General features: G+C 39.2%; 1 protein-coding gene across 1 annotated transcript; it reads left to right on the top strand.

Annotated features, from left to right (window-relative positions):
* Positions 1–2,656: 2,656 nt before the first annotated feature.
* LOC139710568 (centrosomal protein of 85 kDa-like) lies at positions 2,657–23,765 on the top strand. Its single transcript, XM_071622495.1, has 12 exons — positions 2,657–2,942; positions 9,954–10,079; positions 12,480–13,218; positions 13,899–14,016; positions 16,747–16,841; positions 17,747–17,837; positions 18,626–18,778; positions 19,226–19,380; positions 20,069–20,219; positions 20,930–21,100; positions 22,563–22,782; positions 23,574–23,765. Exons 1-12 carry the CDS (start codon positions 2,657–2,659, stop codon positions 23,747–23,749), a joined length of 2,481 nt encoding a protein of 826 aa, XP_071478596.1. The 3' UTR covers positions 23,750–23,765.

The following is a 23,765-nucleotide window of genomic DNA, read 5'->3' as shown; positions in this document are numbered from 1 at the left end:
CAGAATTCAATAGACCTGCAGTCGTATGCTTCAAATATTAAGACAGGAGAGGGGTTCTTGACGAGGTGTGATATGTTTTTATGCCATCACAACATCTGACAGGAGTTTGGGACAAACCTTGTTTAGTCTCCAACGTACAGTACAGTACAATACAGATGAATATATGTCACACTTTTACTTCGGCTGTTATGAGACGCATTTCCTTTTGAAGTTAAAAAGCTTATTTCATTTCCTCTTTGATTCAAGACACAACATTTCTGATCATATAGAGTGGCTTTGAAAAATGACTGTACATTGTGGCTGAATTGGATAAAGGTGAGGATATAATACGAAAGTAGGGCAGGCAAGTACCTCTTCTGTACCAGATAGGTAGTCAAACATTGTGAATAGTAAATTAATGTTACATTGTGTTTCACTTTTTGTAGAACTGTTCTATTTGGTGAAAGACAGCAGTTGCTGCTCCTGATCTAAGTTCTTCTCCTTCAAAATGAGCTTGACTGGTTTCAGTCTTCAAAGTCTTGAGACAGAATACTTATAGAGTATGATTAACTTCACTCGATATGCCAAACCTACATACCATTTAGATCCAGTTGGATATAGGGGTAGTTGTCAGCTCAAACTGTTCCTTCTCAGTGATCTTGGGAATGTTAATTGAACTTCAACGTTCCTATCCTTACAATTTTGACATAGTGCCAGGGCTGGTATGCACAGGAGAAAATTCTGTAATATATCATGGATGAAAGGAACGTGAAGTACTGCCAGTCCGAAACATGATCACCGCTACTTTTTAATTAAGACTCCGAAGACAAACATGAGAGGGCTCAAATTGCTATTAAAACACAGCTTGATTCTACAAAAGTGTCCAGATAGGCACGTTCACACACACCCAAAAATGTTGTTGTTGGGGGTTTTTAAACTCAATTATTGCAAAGTGATGCAAAAACTGATGATCATTGTGGACACGAAAATTGGTAATTTTTGCCGATGCTCCTCTTGATGCAGACATCACTTTATCTTTATTTTTTTATTTTATTAAAAAACCCTCACAATTGGGCTGATTCTTGCATCCTGATCCACAAAATCAATTTCTAACTCGTGTGTGTGATTGGGCCCGCTGTGTTTTTCAGAATCCTCCAGAACCCAGTCAAATTATTTCTTTTTTAATTTTTGTGGATGACACAGTAGTTTGTGCTTTCCATTTATGGATGTTACCTTAAAATTTTAGTTTTGTTACTGATGTGCAGGGAATAGACACATTGAAAAGGAAACTTTCTATGAAATGATAAAACTAACAATTTTTCCAAGTGAAAGATATTTTCAGTCTGATGATCAATTCAGCTGGTAGTGAAAATGACCACCGGCATTCCATTCTGGGACCTTGGGAAGGTGTCTGGCAGGAGTTTTTGTTTGGATTCGTTTCACAAATATTGTCCTTCTTGGGTTTCACAGTCAATGGCAAGAAGGTCGTGTGAATATGATGTGTGTGTGTTTTTGTTACGTATATTATAGGGCCTACATCAGTTCTGGTTCTTTCCAGCCGTTGGGAACAATGATCATATGATCTGCAGATGCCATAGGTAGTGGTCCCCGTATCAAGGGGTGCTCCCGGAGAATTGTACCTCTGGAATGGGGTGACAGTTCACTTTGATTTTTTTTCGAGTTTCTCTGTGTTCATGTGACTGGACTGGATTCTCTCAATGGATATATTGTAATCAGTCTCACTCTGGAACAATAGCGTATTACAGTATTCAGTTTGCTCTTTGGTTGTGTAAACTTGTCAATCTCTACATTTTCATGGGGGGGGGGGTAAGAGAAGAAAAATCTGTGATTCGACTGATTGTTTTCAAACTCCATTATGGTAATTAGGCACTTGTGGTGGAAATTCTCTCCCTCTGTATCTCATCTAGTAACTTGTTGTCCTAGTTATGGTCGTCATATTTTCACTTTGAATTCATTCTGTGTCAGTGTGTAAATTGCCTTCAGAAATAGACCTGTTCACACTGTAAGCTTTGTCGACAATATTTGCATTGCAGAATGTTTGATGAGTGTATTGATCGCGACACACGTCTGGGAGTTCCCTTCCAACGAGGAGTGTGTAGGTGTGTGAGTTGATTTAATACTAGCATTAATCACCATGATGTCATTCATCGCAGGGGGCTGATTGGATCTCGGGGCTTGTTGTGCGATGCATTTTTATGACATCACTGAACTTTGAAGTCTCCTATAAAGGCACTGTTCATTCTGGGTACCTGTGAGTTTAATTAATGTAGCGCTATCAGATTTTTAGTGCTGTCAATAAGATTGGTCCTGTTGTTACCACTGGCTGTCTTGTGCATTCACTGTCAGTAGTTATCTCACAAGTTGGTCCTGAGGTGATTAAATTCCAGCTGCTTAATTGCTTTAGTGTTAAAGTTAAAACTTCGGGCAGATACCAGCTGCTTTCTTCTAAGTCTGCCAGCAAGAATGGCAACATGGCACTGAGCACTCTAGTACACTACTTGAGAGTGGGAATGTGCCTGCCATATTTTGGTTAATCACTCTGTGCTAGTGTGGATTCAGACTTTTGACAACTCCTTTGCTTGGGATTACCATGGAATACGACCGCATTGCGAGGATTTGAGATTTGAGGAGATTCTGCTGCTTCAGCTTGTGCAATATGAGTTCCGTGAGGGCCGTGAAGCGGAAAGTGGCGCGGAGGAAACACCACGATGATTTGGACCTCGCATTAGGAGAGGACCGCCACAAGGTCTACCACAAACAGGACGAAGGTGAGGGCTTTCTCCAAAAGTACCTCAGCCGCTCTCTCCAGAACCTTGACGAACTTTACGCCCTCGACGACGATGGCGACGTTGACCTCGATGATGGGTCTGTCACGTCCCTCCCGCTCACCGCAACAACAATGACAGACAATGAGCAAAGTGATTATGATCACGATTTTTCAGGTAAATTGACGTGGTAAATGGTTTGGCAGGATTACTGAACGATAAAGAAATTTTCTTTTTAATTTTATTTCTGTTTAAAATGTAATGCAGAAATTTTCAATAACATAATGCAAGATTTATCAGGTGATCACTCCACTTTCAGTGTTACTGAGTAATAAGTACATGTAGTAAAGAAAGGAGTATGTTATTTCTAATATCCAAAGTGATTTTGAAAATTTATTTTAAAGACACAGAATTGAGTGATGCAACATGCTCCCTGAAACACCATCACCCATGAATGATACTGTAAAACAATGAATGTTCGCATGCATTTTAATTTCGCAAATTTTGCGAGAGCTGAGATATATGCAAAATTAAAATACACCTTATAGTTCTTATCTACACTATATGCATTAAATGTTAGAGGCAACTCGGAAAAATTTAAGGCTGCAAATAAGGCCGTTGGCTCTCATTTGCAAGTGTTATAGAAGAAGGGTATTATCACTGATGATTTACTAGGAACATTGTTATTTTATCTAGTAGTTGAACAATGTGTACTTTGTAGCTCCCACTGCTTACAGTCGCTGATAATCGGGCAAACGTCTCCATGGCGACCGCGCCATGTGACAGCACATGAAGGTCACAGTTCAGTTCAGTTAGTCAGAATAGAATGTCATTATCTCAAAACCTTTGAAGTTTAGATTCTGTCGTGAGTAAACACTGGGAATTTAGGTTATGCTGCTTGCATGATGTACAGTTGTATCATGTGTGTGGAATGTCAATATTGGCTGAGCAAGTCATCAGATACATGCATTGCCAATCATCTGGCACCCCCGTAGGTCCCCCACCCCACTACCACCGTGCAATTTGAATACCCACCCACACATTTTAGGTGTAGTTTTACCCACACCTAGATGAGATTACATCATTGTCTTCCCATCATATGGTACATATCAAATTGTGCTTGGTCTGACAGTACTGATGCTTTATATAAGAACATTCTCTGTTTACCATACAGTACTGGGCAAGTCCAAGATAACACGCACGTTACGTATGGGACATTCAGAGACTTTTATGACCTGAAAAATAGTGTTAATGGCCTTTGATCATATTGAACTTCATCATGATGATTGATATCTAGGAGAAGTATAATCTTGTAAAAAATTGAGAAAAATGACCTTGACAATTATATTCTAGAAGAGAAAATATGTGCCGTTACGTATGGGACCAGAAAAATTTTGTTTTTTTGAACATTTTTTTCAACCTCAAAACTCTCTGAAAGTATATCATTCTACAACTTGTAACTTACTGTGATGAAAGTCACAACACTCAAGATTATCACAGGTAAGTTTCATGTCATCAGGCAAAAAGCTCTAATTACAGGTTCTAATTAAAGACAGACATGACGTGTTACGTATGGGACAGTTACGTATGGGACAGTTTGTCCCCCATTCATTTAGTGTGTGAAGAACCATGTTTATGGGTATTTTGCATAATCATTGAAGTAGAATCAGTTGAAACTACTCAAATACTGATCCAGATTGTCAAGGAAACAATATTCCCCAAATATTCACCATCATAATCATATTCAATCATATTTTTATATCTTTATGACCAACCTGGGTATGCATGCCCTTTGTCCCCCATTCGTTAAGTGTGTGGAGAAGCATGTTTATGGGTATTTTGCAAAATAATTTTGCAAAATACCCATAAACAAATTTTTGTATAATTATTGAGGTGGAATCAGTTGAAATTACTCAAATACTGATCCAGATTGACAAGGGAACAATATTCCCCAGATATTTACCATCATAATCACATTCAATCATATTCTATATTTTTTATGACCAACCTGAGTATGTATGCCCTATTTTTATTAGGATAGTTACTACTGAAAAATTGAATACCTGGTAGTTTAAAGTGTTTACTTCCATTGATGAAGGGCAGTTTGCCATTTAGTTTCAATAAAAAACAACTTGACACAAGAAATATTAAGTTTAATAAATAAGCAATACCTGCTGCGTGGAACCCCAGTGATCGAGTAGATATATGATGTCTGTCTAGCAGTCAGGTCATTGATTCGAGTCACAACTCAGTATGTATACCCATGAATTTTGTTGTGGCTACTACTGGAAACTGAATAAGGACAATTTGTGTATCACTTGCAATAAAAAAAAAAATCATTTTACATTTTATCTTTTTTTCTATATATATCGCAACCATTTCAAATTGGATCTCCATCACATAAACTTTGAATTCCTCTAGTCTTAGGATTTTATGCTCCTAAGTAATTCATATAATTGGTTTCCAATCATCTCTTTAAATGTTGAAAACTGAATCCCCATTTCTACAAAAAACTATACCATCCCTTTAATGCTGATTTTTCATTGTGTATTTTGCCATTTTCCCCTCCCCCTTCCTGAAAATTGTTCAGTCAAGTTCATGTATTGTTTCAAGTGTCTATAACTCAAAAAGTAGCTACAATGTTGGGATGCTTTCTTCAGGATGATTGACCATTTGTGTACTGAGAGACCTTCCCAGCTAGCTACATGCATTCACATGCAATATGTATGAGGATGTCCCATACGTAACGCATTTGTCCCATACGTAACATTATTTCAATGCCTAATAAACAATATTTCTTTTACTTTTTTTTCTTTTTTCTCTGGTATTTAATTTCTCTAAACAATAAATTAGAACTTTCCAAAAGGGCATTAAAATAACCTTAGCAATTTCAGAATAAACCTAAAAAAATGACCTCATTTTGTTACGTATGGGACATCTCATGATAGGACACGAGCTAATTTGCATAATCATTTGCATAATCCCTAAATTTTCACACCAAGTTAAACTATGTGATGAACTTCTTATGTCCACATATTAATCAAATATTATTTGCTTTCCTTTGAATTAATATGAATTTTCATAAATGTCCCATACGTAACGCTGTGTTTCACATTTATGCAAATGAAGCCCTTGAAATTTGCATAAATTTACATAATATCATTTTTTCCTCCACGGAAATCAAAACTTCAACTCATAAGCTTCAAAATGATACCAAACATGTCAATATTGAGCAAAGATGAAATTTTGCCTTCCGAGGGGACCTTATCTTGGACTTGCCCTACTTCATTCAGATGTTCCAAGTCCAACTTTCATTGCCAATGTACAGTGCTGTGACACGCAGTCTACAGTAGGCTTATTAATGCACAATAATGAATTTGTATTATTGTACATTTCACATAATAGTTTGTGTTTGTTTTTGCACATGTTTTCTTTTTTTTGGTCATACTGATATCCTGATCCACCATGTATCATTTTAAACATTCCTGGGGTGACAATTAAGACCTGGTACAGTGTATCTCAATGGACACACAGTATGCAAAAAAAAAAAATCAATTTTGAATATCAAAACTGCAGATGTGAATTGTAAGACATATATATTACAAGCAGTAATGAACTTGTGACAATATTTCTGCATGATTTGACATTACCACTGATGTTATTTTGCAAAAATGTTGCAGAGATGAAAAAAAAAATGCTCTCTTGAAAACTTATGATTTTTGTAGGTACACGTACATGTATTGTATGTACAAGGTTTTGTCACCCAAGGGATGATATGTAGTTCCTGATCACATCAACATTATATGTGTAGGTTGCACCAGCAATTGCACCAAAATTGTTGCAAATTGACTGGTTCTCATACTGGATATCGTGTGCTGTGTATCTACACACTGTGATGACAGCTGTGCGAGCTATGCATTTGGATGATCTGCATTATTAAAAGCAGTCCAGTATGAAGCGGGGGAAATCAATAATTTACCACCGCTGTTGTGGAGGTCTCCTACTGCAGTAGAGCCATATGGCATGGCAGCCATCGCACTTTATTCCTCTCTTTAATCATGGCTCCATCCTTGAGGCTGCCCTCATGAATATTCATGATGTGTCCATTGTCATTGGTAGTAACATCTGGTAGATTGAGCAGACCTCTGACAGCCGCAGTGTGTATTAGATTGATACTGGTTAGGTGTGGTGCATTGCAAGACCGTTGTGTGTACTGATAGAGAGCTGAAATTGCTTAAATTATAAAAAGGAATACAATGATCAGTAATCTATATTCATGCATGAGAATACTGTATGTTGTTAGAGTATCAGGGGCGGATCCGTAAATTCCGTAAAGGGGAGGCACCTGTACTAAATTAAAGGGGGTGCATGACCCCCCCCTTCTTTCTTTTTATTTCTCTTGTTTTAACAAAAAATAAAGTGGGGGCACACGCTTGGTGCGCCTCCCTCTGGATCTGCCACTGAGTACAAGTATGTTTGTCATTCTTTTGGACTGTTTATCAAGGAGGGTTTCATTAGACTTTGTGCAATTTTTGAAACATAATTATAATGTTTGGGAAAATAAATATGTATTGATTTTTATTAGATTATCGTCCTGATTTCTAATAGTGAATTGGTACAATTGTAGCAAGGAAATAGTAAGTCCTGTTCATATCTCTTCTTTCATTATCTGAGGGCACCAAATTGAATTTGTTTTCTGCAGTAAATGGTTTATTTCTGCTCTTTCGCAATGGACTGTTGATGTTTGAAATGTGAGTTTGATTTTATGAACATTATATCAAGATACTCTCGAGTGAAAAACTCTCTGTGAACTTTGACCTGATATCCCACAGTCCTTTGCTTCACTTCCTGTCACTGATACATTGGATGGTATTCACTTGTGAGGTCTACAGCAGACTGCTGACAGAGTAGGTCTACATCTATGTAAGATCAAACACTGCTGTATGCGTACATACTTTACTGTAGTCCCATAATGGAAATCCATAGCATTTATGAGTGTTTAGACCACACTAATCCACAGCTATCAGTTTTTATTCACTATTTCTTCATATTTGTAAGCATTATGCCCTTTGACTTATACCATCGAAAAGCTTACATTATGAAGATTTTAACATTTGTTTTTCTGTATTTACAAAGGCTATGGATATTTTTCATCAGAGTGGTTTCTTTTGAATAAGCATTACAAGTCATACATATATCAATTTAAAGATTATATGACGTCACGTAATTCATGACATGACATTGATTTACATCTTATATGAAAGACCAATTACTTTCTCTTTCAATTGATAGTTTTCCATAGTTTTCTTCTCATAATTGTCAGTGACATCACTATGAATTTGAGACAACACAGTTTAGTGAACGTACATGAAATAGCCTCCGGCACCAACAGCTTATAAACTGCTTTACGCGACCAGCAGATATTGGTTAAAGTATAAAGCTGAAATTTGAGTCTATAATTTCAGCAGAAAGAGTGGGAATTGGATAAGCTTGATTGTCTGTAAAATGCATTTGATCGTTTTTGTTTTTTGTTTTTTGTAGTGTGGTGATGATGTATAATTTATAAAAGTCTTGTACTTGACTCAGCAGACACACTTATAGATCTAGCAAAAGTTGAGGGTTAGATTCTAATTGTTGTGGTGATGCTGATACACAAAGTAGTCCAGTTAATCAAGAAGGATGTAAACTTTGGTAACATGGAAAAGCAATCAGCATCTTGATGTACTTCAAGCTCCTCACTCCAAACAGATTTCAATATATTGCATCATGAACAATTAGCTTTGTTGTTTCAAGTTCCTACAATTGACAATGGAGACCGAAATATTTTTCGGAAGTACTTATAGAAATGATATGAAAACACACACACACACACACACACACACACACTTCATTATGAAACTGCCTATCTGTCTTTCCTGCTTTGTACAGTTTTCAGACAAAACACTAATCAGTATCCCGCAAATTTGGCCAAAACCATTTCCTGTTTTTCAGTGTTACTCCAAGAGCTGGAATTTGGAATCGCTTTAGCATGAAAAATCAGTTTGTATCAAGGGTAAGATATCGTCTGAAACAGTTATTTACAAAGATACGCCGTGAAAAGAGAGCATTGGGGGCAGGCATTATAACTGTCAGTGAAAGGGATTACTTCTGCTTGATGAGAGGAAAGAGATAAATCCAAAGATTAGTCTGGGGTTTACTGGATTGTAATCCCAGGCAGGCGCCATTCTACTTTCCTGATTCACTGAATGCAGCGAATATGGACAGGGAATTTAAATAAAAATCACACTTGAGAGGTTTCTTTCTGAAGCAGTCAAGTTCAGTATTTTTAAGTCTATTTGACTTTTTTGTTTCATCATTTATTTATTTACTTAATAAATCTTTTATTATTATTATTTTTTTTAGGGGCGGGGCATGTGTACAGTACTTCCATGACGGTTTCCCTAAGCAGCATTAAGGTTGTACTTTAGGGAATCTTAAGCCTTGGTAATGTGAAAGTTTTTTTCATGAGGTGTATAAGTAAAAAAGAGAACTGAAAAATGCCAGCAGATACATGGCATCATTTTTCTCATGTGTGTAGCTCTGCTGGCATGATTGATTCATTTTGACAACAGTGTTACATTTTTGCTACATGCTGTGATACATGAATATCAAAACTTTAACTGAAAGGTAAGAAACCGCTGATTGCCAAGTATCAAAAATCATCTTGGGGAAAATGTATGATTTTCTCCATTCCTTACTAGAACAGGATACTTGGATTGATGTGACGCACAAGAGTTTTTTTTTTCTCTTCACATTGTAAACAAAATTGCCATGAATGTGAGATGAGACAAAATTTCTGTACCTATGCTGTACATTGTACAGCGTGATTGTTCACTTGTTAATGATGCATGACTGTTGCCCTGGTTTATTACTGGCCCATGGACATTTTGACAGGAGGCATGCCTATGTGCAGTGCTTACCTCTGAGAGTTGTACTTTCTGGCCAAAAATACCACGACATTTCATGAATGGGAAAAGTACCAACTGAAATACCATGTTATCCATTACAATGGTATTCACCTCTACAGTATAAACTCCAATGTGAATGCAGCTATTGAGTCTTGTCTGGATTAGTCAATAAAAGTACAAGTTGGTATCAGAGTAAAGCAATCTTATTTTTTTGGCGTCTTGTCTCGGTCTGTTCTTGCAGAGACTCGCTACCAACCTCCCGTGGCCCAGGTCCTGCCAAACAACAACCAACTGGATGGAGACCTAGCGGATGACCAGTTCGACCAATCGGACCCTGTTAGGCTGGGCGGATCTCCCAACATCATTGGTATTTTAAAGCAATTTCTATGCTCCACATTATTTGGATGCCAACAAGGTTTAGACATCTATGTAGTATGATAAATTCCAGAGACCTCAGACCCAGAAGTTAAAAAACAAAACAAAACAACTTCTTGTAAACTGGTACATGCCTTCATTTTGTAAGGTCTGCTTAAAGATAATATAAAGTTTTGGTACCTCAAAAGTTTCCCTGAATTTCCTTGTCTTAGTTTGTGTTTCAGGTTAAAGTACCTTTCATATAATTAACACTGTGAGACTTACTCGCCCCAAAGTGCTCTTATGTCTTAGTAATCATGCAATAATGGTTTCGTACCAGAGCCGCCGCCGTTCAACGGCGAGGTAGTACACGTATTGTATGAAACCATTTAACTGCGAACAGCAGCGTGCAGTCCCATACAAAACACGTGTACGCATACCTAACTGCGACCAGCAGCCCCATACGCATAGCTTTGGGGCAAGTAAGTCTCACAGTGTCAGTTATATGAAAGGTACTTTAACCTGAAACACAAAAATTCAGGGAAACTTTTGAGGTACCAAAACTTTATATTATCTTTAATATATTTGCCTTTAAGGGAAATTCCATCCTGCTGTTCTGTTACATGTACTTTGTGTTAAAAAAAAGGCACACCCACATAAAAATCAGAGAAGCAGATCAAAGTTGTTTTTTTTTTTTTGGGGGGGGGGAATCACCCCCATAAATACTGATATTTCCAGTAGATTTATGACCTGTCATAAATCTATTGTATGTTGCATGTTACACTTTACATGAGCAATAGCTTTTAAAGCGGAAGCTTTAAGAAAGAGGCAAAATGAATGATGAGTGTATGAATGGGAAATTTACTTTGCATGTAATTAGAATGTCTAGAGATAACATCGAGAGAATACATCCAAACTATCCTTCATGGTGTGAAAATATATCAGCTGTTCATTATGGTAAGAAACGAAGGAAATATGAACATTGAGTAAGAGTGAAAACAGGATCCTCAATTCATTGGTATACTGTATACACCATACATGTATGTTAAAGTGTGTCTAAATTGTTACGAATTGGGACTTCCAGACGATTTTGCGAGTGGTTAAATTTGCGATCGTAGAGTACAGTTACTGAACGGAGAAATGTATGTGTGCACATCACATTCATGTCGGGATCAGAGTCAATATTTTCAAATGTCTTTAATTTCATGAAGAGCACCTGACTTGTAGAATTTGTGAAAATAAAAACTTGTGAGATATTTGGCGTATATATTTAATACAGTACAGTATTAACTTACAGTGCATACATGTAGGATGTCCTAGGTAGTCAGTGGCGAATGATTCATATGCCACCAATACACTTGTGTTGCACAGCGCGAGTACCAGTATGCCGGTGGTGTATCAAAGACTGATAACTGCATGTGAAACAATACCACCGGTAACATTGTCACGAGATAGAGCGTTCTTAAACGAGGTGTTTTCTTTTGTTTGTTTTCAGCAAAGAAGAAAAAACATTCTCTGTACCAGCAGAGTTTGCTGCATGGTAGTGTGCAGCCACTGGTACATCACAGTGCTAGAATGTTTCAGAGATCTATAGATAATGATTGGAGTGTGAAGGTGTGTGACATCGCTGCCAGAAATTTTCTTCCACATGAAATCTTTGAAGGCTTCCGTGGTGGTAGAACGTTGGGTGGTAGAAGGCTTCACGGTGCACCACGTATTCTTTCTGGAGTAAGTGAGTGGCCCTGAAAAGGGCCTACCCAATCCCGACGTTTCGGCGAGCATGTTCTCGCCGTTCATTCCCTCGCCGCTCATTCCCTTGAGAACGGCGAGAACATGCTCGCCGAAACGTCGGGATTGGGTAGGCCCTTTTCAGGGCCACTCACTTACTCCAGAAAGAATACGTGGTGCACCGTGAAGCCTTTCTTCCACATCATTGAATCGATAACTGTTCTATTGCGATGAAGCACCATGGCGTGTGGTAGAGCTCCCACATCAAAATTAGGTGACAGCGAACAAGAGGTCTGATTTTTTTTTTCTTTTTTTTTTGGTATCACATAGATTTATGCCCTGGACCAGTGGATATGGGACAGATACTTTGTGCTTCTTATGGATTGCTTGTACTTGGCATAAACTTTGTGGTGGGACTTTGACGTTAGAATGAATCTTGCATGCTCTGCATTGGTGTATCAGGCAAATATGCAGACAGGTCTGCAAGATGAGACAAAGCTGTCTGTAAATTTTATGGGATCGTCTTTGACTGGTATGTGCTGAAGTGCATGCATTCTGTTAGCTTGGATGAGGTGGATACTGGAGTTGGTTTGATTGTGTTGTGTGACCCACACTACGCAGACAGCAAGTGACAGCAGGAACTATTTAACTTTTATAATGCTTTCCAAATCATTCTTCTCCCCAGACATCGGAGGAGGGCCCACCACCAAAGAGAGGTTGAGTCCCAGAGGGCGGAGCGGTGACGGGCGCGAAGATGTGGTCGCATTCCACGACGGTCCCCACGGCGACGGACCAAAGATCCTCAACCATGGTGCGGAGGACCAGTTTGAGGCTCTGGACCTGGAGTACACCCTCAACCAGACGGACTTTATCCCCAACGCCACGCTGATGGAGGTCAAGGACCCTCGGATACCGGCGGGCAAGGAAGATCTTATCCAGCATTCTCCCATCCCTGTCCACCACTCCCAGTCTGTGTATCAGCCGCGGAAGAGTCCTGTGCACTTGCGACGGCACCCGCAGTATTCTACGGCCTACGACGCCACCCAACACACCCAGCCATTCCAGTCAAACCTCCACGATTATCCGCAGTACCCAGACTATCCCACCATGGATCCGGTTGCCAGGACAACGGGCTACCCAGTCCCGCATCACACCAAGATGAACCTGTCCCAGTGGCAGCACAACCTGGACTCGCAGCTGAAACTCCAGCAGCAGATGCAACACCTCCAGCTCAATCCTGCTGGCCACCCCTCCTCAATCAGTGGAGGTGGCCTCGGCCTGCACAGACATGCAGCAGGAGCTGTATATACGTTGGGAGATCCTAATGTTGGACTAGGGGTGGTGAGCACCGATACCACCAACATGGAGGGACTGATAAGAGCGAAGGAAAACATGTTACATGAAAGGAATATCATAATTGAAAGGTGAGCAGGTGTTACAAATTCTCTCTAAATTTTACAGCAGTGTGTTTAAACAAAAGTAGAAATCATTGAGATGGCATGTTTGATTAGTGTAATGATACTTCAACAACAATTTTACCCTGTCATAAAAACTGTCAGTACTTTCTGTCTACACAAACTTGTGTAGAGAGAAACTGTATGAAGCTTTATTAAATGACTGATAGTTCAAAGTCCCATACATTCATCTTCCTGTGTACCTTTAAGTTTTGGACAAAAACAGATAATTCGTGACATTTGCCCAAGACTATCATTGTAACAGAGAAACAATACAAATCTTCAGTAGTGTGAATTACTGATAACATCATTTTACATTATGAAACTAGAATGTCAATAGTCATTCTTCAGCAAAACCTATTAGGAAGAGATCCCCCCTTTTTTAAACCTTCCATGTATCCATGCACTCTTTCATGATGTTATTATTTAAAGTTTAACACTGTTATTCCAAAAGATTTTCAGTAGCTTTCCCTGTGACTGCACACTGATGTTGAAAATCTTTTTTGTTCTTCTTTCAAATCTCTAAAGAAAAAACCCCCAAAAACAACAACAGGAAACAGACAGGAAATGGATCATATTTCATGTGCGTGGATTTGATTAAATATGCACAGTTTAGCTGTTTATTCCTCTCCCTCCCCTTCAATTGCCAGACAAAAGCTGGAGATTGCCCATCTACAGAAGCAGAATGAGGAGCAGGAGGCCATCGCTAGGCAACGGATGTTTGCACGCTCTAGAGAAGATGGTGACATGCTCTTCTTAAAGATGCAGGTAGATATCTTTTTTCTTTTTTTTTCTAAAATTAGATCTGCATTCCATGTGCAGAAATATATCTCCCAGTGTTCATAATCCCATAATTCACAAAGATAGAAGTCATGCTTGCATGCAGCAATTTGTTTGAATTTGCTACTTTTGAACTTTCAAATATTTGTGTATTACCAGAAATACTGGTATTAATAATCTATCCACCATGCTGTCCCCCAAAAAAGGTGATTCAAAATGTCTTGGTTTCCAGGAAAATTACATAATATTTAAACTAATGTCAGTTTTAAATGATACGTCAAAAGTAAAATAAAGAAAAAATACATATATATCTGATACATTGTATACATATAATATATTTTCATAAAATGGAATGTTGACATTTTTCTTCCCAGAAATAAAGTAGCAGTTCCACTCTGTCACAGAATGAAATGCTTGTATTTTCAGAGGATAATTAGCTGCTACTACCACACTCTTACAATATGAAATGGTATCAAAATTTGATGTCATATGATTTGTTTCCAGGAATATAGTTTGACTTGCAGTCTGTAACAATGTTTGTTCTCAGCATGCCATTAAAAGTGTTACTTCTGCACTGTCACAATATCAAGTGACATGTTTTCATGGATACCAGAGAAAACTATCGCATTCCATGGTGCGATATTGTTGTGTTTCCTGGATTATTGAGCAATGCGACCACACTGTCATGATAAATCTTTTGGTGTTGTGATGTCAGAACTAGGATATCGAATCATGTTAAAGACAGTCCCTTTCTGAAGCTCTCTGAAGCTATGATGGAATCATTGTACAGTAGTTCTTCAATTATTTCCCTAGCTTTTATTAATCTATTTATCCATTTATTTACCTATTATTTCTTATCTTTTTTTAATCATGTGTGTGTATCCATTTATCAAATCATGAATATTCAATGAGCTTTGCATTAATGTACTTATTATACCCCCGCCAAACGAAGTTTGAAGGGGGTATATAGGAATCAGCGGACGGTCGGGCGGTCGGTCCGTTGCAAATCTTGCGTCGCGAACTACTTCCTCAGTTTTCAACCGATTCCCATAAAACTTGGCACAGATGTGTGCCTTGGGTTGTAGATGTGCAAGACGTATTTTTTGACAGTACCCAAAAGTACGTTGCCATGGTAACGGCATATTATGGGCAAAAATGGGTACAAATCTTACGTCGCGAACTCCTCCCACAGTTTTTGATCAATTTTTATGAAATTAGGTACAGATGTTCATCTGAATATGTTAATGTGCAAGACACATATTTCCGCAGTGGCAAAAAGTGCGTTGCCATGGTAACGGCATGTTATTGGTAAAATATAGGGCAAAATGCTTCATGGCAAAACTGCTTCATCAGAGTTCTTCCAATTCTCATGGAATTCATATCGAATGTTTGTCTTAGGATATAGGTCAGCATGACACATTTCTTGACAGTGACAAAAAGTATGTTGCCATGGTAACAGCTCATATTATGAGCCAAAATGATGGAAAATTTTGTGTTGCAAACTACTTCCTCAGTTTTTGCCCAATTTCCATGAAACTTGGTACAGATGTGTGCCTTTGGTTGTAGATGTACAAGACGCATTTTTTGACAGTACCCGAAAGTATGTTGCCATGGTAACGGCATATTAATGGCAGAAGATCAAGGAAAGATCTTGCGGATTTAACTACTTCCTCAGTTTTTTTACCAAAGCTTATGAAATGTGGCACACACCTTGATCTTGGTGGGAAGATGTGGAAGACATATTTTTCGGATGTGTCGGAAGCTGCGTTGCCATGGTAACGGCATATAAATGGCAGAAGATCAAGGAAAGATCTTGCGGATTGAACTACTTCCTCTGTATTCGACTGAAGCTCATGAAATGTGGCACACACATTGGTCTTGGTGGGAAGATGTGCAAGACATATTTTTTGGACATGTCGGAAGCTGCGTTGCCATGGCAACGGCATATTAATGGTGGAAGATCAAGGAAAGATCTTGTGGATTGAACTACTTCCTCAGTTTTTGACAAAAGCTTATGAAATGTGGCACACACAATAGTCTTGGTGGGAAGATGTGCAAGACATATTTTTCAGACGTGTCGGAAGCTGCGTTGCCATGGTAACGGCATTTAAATGGCAGAAGATCAAGGAAAGATCATTCCTTGGGTAAGACTGTCGTCACGGGGCGGGGGTATTAATCACCTTAAGTGATATTTCTAGTTTTGTAATTGCCTTTCTATTTGTCTTTCTGTCTGTTAATATGTCTCTATCTGTCTATATGCATCTATCTATCAACCTATCTATCTATCTTTTTATCTATCTTTATATCTATTTCTCTGTCTTTTGTATCTTTTCATCTATCTATCGACCTATCTATCTATCTTTATATCTATCTATCTATCTACCTATCTATCTATCTATATCTATCTATCTATCTACCTATCTATCTATCTATATCTATCTATCTATCTATCTATCTATCTATCTATCTATCTATCTGTCTGTCTGTTTGTCTGTCTATTGTTTGATTACAGGAATACCAGTATGAGATCTAACTATCTACATATATCTGTTTGTCTGTCCATTGTTTGATTACAGGAATACCAGTATGAGATCTATTTATCTATTAATTCATTTATCTGTCTGTCCATTGTTGATTACAGGAATACCAGCATGAGATCTATCTACAATGTATCTATCTATTGATTTGTTTATCTCTCTGTCCATTGATTGATTACAGGAATATCAGTATGAGATTGCCTCGCTGAAGGCCCAGCTGGCTGAAGTGTCCACGGCACGAATAGCTGAAGGAGACCAGCTCAACCGCAAGCTTGGGTGAGTGAGGGTAATGTAATCCACACCACGCTTAGATTAACTACGTCAGATGGAGTAAAACTATACAACCAGTTCTCAATTGCATAAAAGTTGAGACCAAACGCGAGTCAGAAATCAAGCATATGTCTCTGAATACCCAGTTCTCATTGGCTGATGCCTGACTTCTGTTTGATTGTCTGACTTATGATTATGTTTTTATGTAACAGGGCCGAGAATGGTAGAAGATTCATCAAAACTGGACATACTGTATCATGAAAAATTTTGTGTGATTTCAAAGTTTCACAGGTTTTCACTGACCTCGTGTAACCTGGAAGAGGCTATGATATCATACCTCACAACACTCACATTAACCTGTTGAGGATGAGTCCTGAGTATACATGTACTCGGGCAGAGGTCTATGGGGAATGCGTCTTGTAGCAAAAACAGAATCATGTTGTGGGTTGATGTAGCTTCACAGTTGACAGTATTTCCTAGTAATATTAGAATGTTGTATTGATCTGCATATTAAACTATGTAAGTAAATATTTTGCCATAATCACATTCTTGTTGGAAATGACACTGAATGAAATGAACTGAAATAAAATGATATGTAATTGAAAAAGCTGCAATTGATATGTTTCTTGAGCTTTTGGGACAAGCGCAGATCACCAAGGAATTCAGAGAAATTCTGAGGAATGCTCAGAATTCTCAGAAATTGTTATGTGGTCATCTCATCTCATTTTATGATGCTCATTTCCTGGTCTTCTTCAATCCAGTATCTTTCATTTGTTCCAATGAGGTGAAGTGACACACGGTCCCAAGTTTGGAGAAAAGGAAAAGAAATAATGAAATGGTGATTCAACTTGATTGGATTTCTGTAACTCTTAATGAAACGGCCCCTGGTTTGTTTCTGTTTCTTCAATCAGGGAAGTGGAGTACGAGATGAGACAGGCTCAGGAGGCAATGAAGGCCTCTCAGCACACCAATGAAAAGACCATTGCAGACCTCAAGAAACAGGTATGTGTGGGACTAAGGACACGTTTTGCTGAATTATTTGGACATTCAGTGAACAATCATCACTCATGTCCTTTTTCCTTTACCTGTTGAGGACGAGCTGATATTGCTACAACAGGCATTTCTATTGGATGCCTGCCCGAGTTTACTCGGGACTTGTCCTCAATGGGTTAACCATTTAGTATGCAGCTGCATTTCCCCCACCTCTGTCATGCAAAGGCTTCCAATGTTTCATTTTGCAGTGAATATTCAAAGCTGGTGAGATAGCCGAAGCTGATGGGGAGTATTGATATTGCCAGTGCTTGCGAGTATATGCAATGAATTTTTTCTTTTCTTTTCTTTTACCATGATGGACATATCTCAAAAATATGTTTTTAATATTTTGAGTCATGTTGCTGACAGATAGACAGACAAATGGACGAACGAACAGACATAATGCTGCCAAACACTTGACCTCTATGGCAGAGGTAAATGATTTAAGATGTAAGAATGCCTTTGTGTGACCTTTGCATTATTTTTTACGTGCTCAAAAAATATGATGCATACTGACAATGCACAATAAAGTGTTCCAGGCCAAAGTTCTATACAAAATGGACTAAGAAATCTGGTGGAAATATTTTCATTAAATACAAGAACTTCCAAGAAAATTACAAACTATGCAGCCTTCAGATATAATTATTTGAAATCTGGTTGTATACAGGAATATGAGGAGTGATAAATTAAGTCTCTCTCTGGCACAAGAGGGCAGCAGACAATTTACAAATCTCTCCTCCATTTCATTCTCGCCCCAGTTGAAGCATCGGGAGTCTGAGGTAGGGAGCTCCAGGACTCAGGCGGAGACGAGCAAGAGAGATTATGACAAGCTTAAGAAGAAGATCGGCAAGATGGAGAGATACATGCACGACCTCCCGACGGCAGACGAGTATCGGGAGAGCACTGAAACCATATCCTCTTCCTCAACTTGATTTTGACAGCATTGATATTTTTGTTTTGATATTTGCATAGTGTAAAAAGCAAAATACAAATCGTGGTTTACAGATGTGAACATTTGGCTAGATCTGGAATCCACCTCATGATTGGATTTCAAATGCTAGTTCATATCTGCCTTCTTTTTTTTTTGTGAGAAGCAGACAATAAGTCTAATCCTGGTTTATAGCTCTCTGAATGACCTCCTTATTTCTTACTTCTCGTGCGAACATGGGCTTGATGTTTATCACAGTAAGGGGGGGGGGGAGGGGAGTATTGTAAGAGTGGTCTTCAATTTTTCTGTAAGTTATCAAGGTTTGGCGTGGAAACATTGATAGGGGTAGAGATCTAAATCTAATGTAGTGACCATGCAGAGGCTGCAAATCTGAGTTGTTGGAGGGGTTTCCTTGACGACCCCTCATCACATCAGGAGTCTCCATCAGAAGGAGGCAGTGATGGAGGAGAGGGTGGCGAGCCTGGAGTCTGCCCTGGCCAAGGCCAAACAGAAGGCCCTCAAGAGCAAGATGGAGGCTTCCTCGCTCGAGGAGCAGAAGAACGAGCTTCAGCTGCAGATTGAGAGGTAGGCAACAGTTTTCATCACTGTGAACAAGTGATATGTGGTATCCATGGATATTCTTAACACTGTATTATTATTTTTCGTAATATCTGTAGTTCATTAATATGAGATCCTACTTGAATGCATGTGCAGTCAATTCATTTGTAGCGTGTGCTCCTAAGCAGTTAGTTGCCATTTTGATTATGATATTTCACCTTTTTTTCCCACCATTTATCGATCAGCCACATTCGCAAAATTGTGGTTTTCTTATTTTTCTTTACCTCCCCGATCATTTGAGTTCAATTTTGGTGAGCCATGGAAGTGATTTTGGAAAATTGTTCATTGTCGAAATTTCTGCCGGAGAAGCTGGCCCGTAAAGCGGGTACCAGCATTGCGAGCGGCCCATGAGCGGGGCTGTCCCCTTGGCAGCAATGCAGGGGGAAGGGGTATTTACGCTTTAACCGTGATCACGGCAGGCCATGGGAAATCTGCGTGCAAAGGCAAAGCCTCAGTCTCAGTCAAAGCTCTGAAGATTGCTTCCCCTTCCCGATCTTTATATTTCATTGCTTTTGTACCCTGATATAGAGAGAAACCTTATAAAACAAAGAAATCACCATGGTTTTTAATACGTCCTTGCTATAACAAGGTTTCCCTGTAAATGTACCGAGATTCCATCATGAATGTGGTCTTGAAATTATCTGAAACTTTTCAGGATGAAACGTGAGATGGGCAAGCTGCAGTCAGCACTGGGCTCCAAAGAGACTGGTGATCCAACCGATCTCGAGCTTTGCAGCAGGGACCAGCTTGCACAGATGAGGGAAGAGAACGAGAAACATTCTAGTAGTGTGGAGCACTTGAAGAAGGTTTGTAGATCTCTAGTGAGATATAAGTTGTCGTTTTTTTTTTTCTTTCTTGTGAGGACTCGTTTTCAGATTTGACCAGTCTAGAGTTTGTAATTCACAGTCTGTTTTTTGTGCCATTATACATTTTACACATTTATCAAGAGTGGTAAATAAAGACGAGAAACCTCCTGTATTGTACAGTATATGCTACCTTGGAATCAAAAGCAATAAAAAAGGTGTGAAGAAGAAAAAAACATATTAGATTTGAATGCAACAGCAGCAGCAGCAGCAGCCGCAGCGATACCAACCACAACTGCTACTTGTATTGCAGCTACATTTACAACTACAAATACAGCTATAGCTGCAACTCGAATTGCAAGTGCTTATACAACAACAACTACGACCACAACTACAGTTTTACAACTAAAACTGGGACTACATCCTACAACTGCTACAATTACTACTACTTTTACTACACTACTACTACTACTACTACTATTACTACTACTACTACTACTACTACTACTACTACTACTACTACTACTAGATACTACTACTACTATATTACTAGTGCAACTTCAACTACAGGTGTACAACTTCAAATGCTAAGTAAAAGTACAACTACAACTATTACAGCAGCAACAATTGAATTTCATTACCCATCATCTCTGCTCCTGCCCCCACCCCTCCCCCTGTCCCCTCACCCCTCATCCACCCCCACCATACCCCAGGTGATAGAGAGCAAACACAAGCACCTGCAGAAGGTGAAGGGGGAGCACCAGAGGGCCCTGCAGGAGGCGGAGTCTCGCCTCCTCCAGGAGGAAGGGGTCATCACCGCCCTCAGGTTGGAGGTCAAGGACAAGGAGCGCTCTATGGAGGAGATGAGTCGATCCATGAAGGAGGTCAGTGTACTTTCCTTTGCCCCCGCCCCTTCCCCTTTCACCCCCCCCCCCCTCCCCCAATTCAATTCTTTCTTGCCATAACCTACCTAGAAGGATGTAGTGGTGTCGGATGAATGGCATTATCTAGATCTTTGTATGTTTTACCCATTGGATCTTGTGAAATTAGAAATTAAAAGCCATGGTAGAGGTTAGTGTTCTTTTCTCGGTCTCCTTTAATTCATTCTTGCCATAACTTTACGTACTAGAAGGATGTATTATTACTGGGATGAATGGCATTATCAAAGGTTTTATCTGTTTGCTTTACCCATTGGATCTTGTGAAAGTAGAAACAAAAAGCCATGGTGGAGGTTAGTGTATGTTTCTTCAACTTTTTTCCTCCTCTCAAAATATTCTTGCTCTAATCCTACCTAAAATGATGTATTTGGTAATAGGATGAATGGTTCAGGTGAGAGTTTAATTATTATAAATAAAAATTAACAAACATGTCGGAAAAAAGGAACCAATGGGACTTGAACCTGTCATCTACTGCTTTCTGGGCAGCGACACTACCACCAGGCTGTCCCTGGTTGCCAGCAGTGACACGATGAACATGGAACAAATACCCAAGCTCCGAAATTCCAACATTGTTATGTTAAGTAGTCCAAGGCGGACAAGGCATAGGATTAATGAAAGAAAGATATTCAGAGGGGTGAAGGTTCAGGTTTTCAAATGGCCGAGATATCAAAAAAAGTGCTAATAATAAAAGGCGACATGCCACAACTTTATTAGGATCTCTTTGTTTCACCTTGTTTTTGGATATCTCAGCCATTTCAAAACCGATTTTCATCGAATACAAGTAAACTTTTGATACCCCTTAGAACTGCATGCTCTTTGACATCTCATAGAGTGGTTTCTGAATATCTCGCAAAACGTTAAAAGCTAAATCCTCACCTCGACCAGAACTGTACACACCTTTTAAGATCGCAACTGCTTATCTGTAAATTAACAAACATGTTGGAAAAAAGGAACCAATGGGATGAATGGTATTATCTAGGTTTTCTTCTCTTTCTTGTTCCCATTGGATCTTATGAAAGAGATGAAAAAAGGGGTTTCTTTGAACCATGCTTTCACTCCCAAGTTAGCCTTTATTCAAGGCTGTGCCCATATGAATGTAAAGTCTGTTCGAACAAAATCTTTATTGCATGCATCATTTTATTATATTTTGTCCGTTTGTTTGCTTTCTCTGTTGTATTCTAGATTTGTTTGTACTTTCATACCCCAAGAGGGGGTCGAAAGAGTCACTAAAATTCTACAAAGTCTACAATCATCGTCGTAATGTCCTTTGATCTGCAGAAGACTGTATTGCCAAATCCTCTCTTACTGTCTTAATGTACAGCTGAATTACCATTAGGCATCTAGAGCATATAATAAGAGCATGTTTGTGTAATTACAAGAGTATTTGTTGATTTTTTTTTCGGAGCAGCTTGCATCCCAGAGCCAGGAGCTGTATGACCACAACCTGAGCCTGCAGGAGAGCGTGCGCAGCCTGGAGCTGAAGGCTTCCTCCGACAAGGCCCGGCTGACCGGTCAGCTGGTCAAGGAGCTGACCCGGTGCGTGCAGGACCTGCAGCAGCTGGTGGAGCTGTGTAGCCAGAGGGCGGAGGGCCAGGAGCCCAACGTCTCCCTCCTACTTGGCTTCAGACGTGAGTCTTGAACCCCCGCCCCCCTCATATGACTTCGCTGTCATACAGGAGAACCTCATTATAAAGAGGTCGTGTATAGGCAAAACCCTCTCATAACAAGGTGATCTTGGCGGTTGCAACTCTTTATATTTCTTTGTCTTTGTACCCCAACATAATAATAATAATAGTTGATATTTTTAGAGCGTCTTTTCCACTGGATACAAAGCAACTGTGAGATGTCATCCCTGGTCACCATATAATGAGACTATAGTGAGAAACCTGATTTAACAAGGAATTATCTTAGTTTTATAGGTCCTTGTTACATGTTTAATAAAGTTCATTTGTAGTTGAACAGCTAAACTCTCAAGGAATACCCAATTAAGATTTACAGTGAACTTATATGCTTTTGGGTCTTGTAAACTATGGACATGTGTCTTGTTTCTCATGGAAAGTTTACAAAGTGTTTGAAACCCTGCATTTTTCTTCTGTAAGTCATATGACCTGCAGATGCTGCCAGACACGTAACAGAGACTCGGATATTATCTCATTTTAAAGCATTGATATCATTTCCTTTAAACAGTGTGTATCTCTCGGTCTCTGAAAGAATATTTTAGTGTTTTTTTTTTTCTATTTTATGTTTTAATTATGCCTATTAGTTTGAGAGGCCTCCATGAATTTTCATGCCTTTAACTCTTTTTATGCCACACATTTTGGCCAGTGTATACTATGCTATGAAGTTTACTGTGCCAGTCTGCACTCCCTATCACACATTGGGTTAACAGAGCCTGTGCATCATTTCTTACCAAACACAGCTTCTTCAGCGATGTCGTACGAGCCCGGAGACGATGACGACACCCCGACCAGCGAGACCGTCATCAAGGCCAGGCTCTCGCAGGTCCAGAAGCTTCGGGAAGACATCGACCTCCTCCGAAGCCTAATCTCGGACAAGTACGCCGAGGACGTGGGGTCAAATTGCATCACCCAGTAGAGGTGGAAGAACTTCA

Source organism: Diadema antillarum, unplaced genomic scaffold, assembly GCF_040938485.1.
Source record: "Diadema antillarum isolate AM-2024a unplaced genomic scaffold, OU_Dant_1.0 seq00001540_RagTag, whole genome shotgun sequence".
Classification (NCBI taxonomy): Eukaryota; Metazoa; Echinodermata; class Echinoidea; order Diadematoida; family Diadematidae; genus Diadema; species Diadema antillarum.
The sequence above is the reverse complement of the archived record's forward strand: the minus strand, read 5'-3'. Positions and strand labels throughout refer to the sequence as shown.

Excerpts from the sequence above, each read along its gene's own strand:
- LOC139710568 (XM_071622495.1), top strand. The coding sequence starts at position 2,657 with ATGAGTTCCGTGAGGGCCGTGAAGCGGAAAGTGGCGCGGAGGAAACAC. Across the intron at positions 16,842-17,746 it reads CAGCTCAACCGCAAGCTTGG|GGAAGTGGAGTACGAGATGA; the intron begins GTGAGTGAGGGT and ends TTCTTCAATCAG. Across the intron at positions 18,779-19,225 it reads ATCGGGAGAGCACTGAAACC|ATCAGGAGTCTCCATCAGAA; the intron begins ATATCCTCTTCC and ends ACCCCTCATCAC.